The sequence below is a fragment of the Alosa pseudoharengus genome, unplaced genomic scaffold (genome assembly GCF_046254945.1).
Source record: "Alosa pseudoharengus isolate Yale_2024_CS ecotype anadromous, Long Island Sound unplaced genomic scaffold, YU_APseudo_1.1 YU_APseudo_1.1_scf_13, whole genome shotgun sequence".
In the NCBI taxonomy this organism is placed as follows: domain Eukaryota; kingdom Metazoa; phylum Chordata; class Actinopteri; order Clupeiformes; family Clupeidae; genus Alosa; species Alosa pseudoharengus.
Genome location: NW_027468598.1, coordinates 26687056 through 26689555, shown reverse-complemented (window position 1 = coordinate 26689555; position 2500 = coordinate 26687056). Strand labels below are relative to the sequence as shown.

The following is a 2500-nucleotide window of genomic DNA, read 5'->3' as shown; positions in this document are numbered from 1 at the left end:
CTCTTCTTCCCTTCCCTTCTCTTTTTTCTTATCTCTCCTCACCCTCCCTTTTTTCAGTTATTTTCTACACCTCCCCTCCATCTCTCTCTCTCTCACTCTATCCTCTCTCTCTTCCCTTGCTCCACTTCTGTTGGCTCCGATGCAGCTCCATCTGCTGTGAGTAATCAAACAAACATTAACCAGCTCTTTAATCACACATGGCAGATTGTTTGTTTCCTTGTTTACGTTCCGTTTTCTTTCCTTCCTCCAGAGCTTTGCTCCCCAAACCCCCCAAATCACATCACATGGATCTGAAATCATCTGGGAACAAAGTCCTTATCTCACCTCTCTGTTCTCCCTCCCTTGTTGTGTGTGTGTGTGTGTGTGTGTGTGTGTGTGTGTGTGTGTGTGTGTGTGTGTGTCCTCCTACAGTACGAGCGACAGCTGCTGTGTGCGCAAGCTCTACATCGACTTCCGCAACGACCTGGGCTGGAAATGGATCCACAAGCCCAAGGGCTACTTCGCCAACTACTGCGTGGGCTCCTGCACCTACATCTGGAGCACAGAGGACAAACACTCTCAGGTACGCTCAAAGATCTCAGGTGGCAAACACTCTCAGGTATGCTCAAAGATCTCAGGTCTGGGGAGGGGTGGGGGCAAACACTCTCAGGTACGCTCAAAGATCTCAGGTGGCAAACACTCTCAGGTACGCTCAAAGATTTCAGGTATGGGGGGGGGGGGGGCAAACACTCTCAGGTACGCTCAAAGATCTCAGGCATGGGGGAGGGGGTCCTGTTTTCTCACTCCTACTATAGGATAGCTCAAACGCAGATCATGGGTCAGATGCATAGAGCAAATTGTACTGTTCCAAATGTATGTGTGTGTCACAATAAAGGTGACCAGATCTGGCCTGGGTGTAGGCTCAGTGGAGTGAGTGCTGTTAACTGGGTCTGTTTCCTTCCTGTCCCTCAACATGTTGATGTGTCAACCACCACACGTGGTTGGTTGGTGCTGTGTTGAAGCTGGGCCTTTCTTGAGTCTTATGAAACACTCCATGTATGTGTGTGTGTGTGTGTTTGTGTGGTCACATGTACAGCATGTGTGTGTGTGTGTGTGTGTGTGGTCACACGTACTGCATATGTGTTGTGTGTGTGTATGTGTGTGTGTGTGTGTGTGTGTGTGTGTGTGTGTGTGTGTGTGTGTGTGTGTGTGTGTGTGTGTGTGTGTGTGTTTGTGTGTGTGTGTGTGTGTGTGTGTGTGTGTGTGTCTGTATGTGGTCACATGTACTGCATGTGTGTATGTATGTGGTCACACACATACTGTGTGTGTGTGTGTGTGTGTATGTGGGTGTGGGTGTGGTCACACGTACTGCATATGTGTGTGTGTGTGTGTGTGTGTGTGTGTGTGTGTGTGTGTGTGTGTATGTGGTCACAGGTACTGCATGTGTGTGTGTGTGTGTGTGTGTGTGTGTGTGTGTGTGTGTGTATGTGGTCACAGGTACTGCATGTGTGTGCTTGTGTATATGTGGTTGTAATAGTAGCCAGCTGGTCTGTAGCGGTGCAGTATGTATCTTCCAACGCCTTAAAGGGACACCAGGCAACGTTTTCGTGTTAATTACTCATCTTCGTAAGTCGGTATACAGTATGGTTAAATGACTCATTACAGGTCGAATGAAGACTCTCTCGCCCGCCCAGAATATCCCGCTTGCAAGTTCAGTGTATCGTACCCGCCGACCGAAGCAGGATCAGTTTACATCCTGCATCCACAGCACAGAGGCAGTCTAACGAAACGCTAGCGATTGTTGCAAACGTGTGTATAATGGCAGAGCCGGCGAAGAAGCAGCGAAAAACCCTTGACGGAAGATGCAAAGACAAGGAAAAGAGCTTCAGACCGAGCAAGGGGGAGTTTCGTAGAGAAAAAGCATCAGGCTTGCCTGGTGTCCCTTTAAGAGTCATGCAAGTGAGAGTGCTAGCAGACTTGGCTTGTTAGCTTGATTGCTAGCGTCCGAGGTGTTGCTTGTGTGCACGTTCGTTTCTGAGCGAGTGCAGGGCTGAGCACAGGTTACATGGTCACACGTACTGCGTGTGTATCACTAAGTGGTCAAACATATTGCGTGTGTGTTTTGGAGGAAGCACAGTCTTTTGCCAAGTGGATGGCAGGTTTTTCGCAACACCACAGGAAAGAAAAAGGGTTTTTAAAAAGACAGAATGACACAATTCATGCATTAAAAGATGAGGATATGCGATTGTATTTAGCCTATTGGAGATGTGACCTTCCATAAACGAGTCCAGATGTTTCCGGCATTCTCCAGAAGATCCTGCCATATTTATGTCAGGCTTAAATACCATTTTCCTGTGCAAATGCACTGCAATTTTATGCTTGGCAGAGATAGCCAAGAGATGTGTAGCCAGAGATGTGTAGCCAGGTATAGGCTAACTTTGTTGCCGTTATTTGGTCAGGTGGGAAGGTTCACTTTGAAGTGCTTGAATGATGTGGTTTACCAAGCTTAAACCTTGTCCAA

General features: G+C 47.8%; 1 protein-coding gene across 2 annotated transcripts in view; it reads left to right on the top strand.

The window, feature by feature from the left end:
• LOC143121961 (transforming growth factor beta-1 proprotein-like) overlaps positions 1-2500 on the top strand; it is a 24958-nt gene that overhangs the window by 17129 nt on the left and 5329 nt on the right. For both annotated transcript variants that reach the window (XM_076282686.1, XM_076282688.1), the window contains one exon: positions 412-562. In XM_076282686.1, the coding sequence (XP_076138801.1) occupies positions 412-562 (151 nt within the window). The remainder of the gene's footprint in view (positions 1-411; positions 563-2500) is intronic.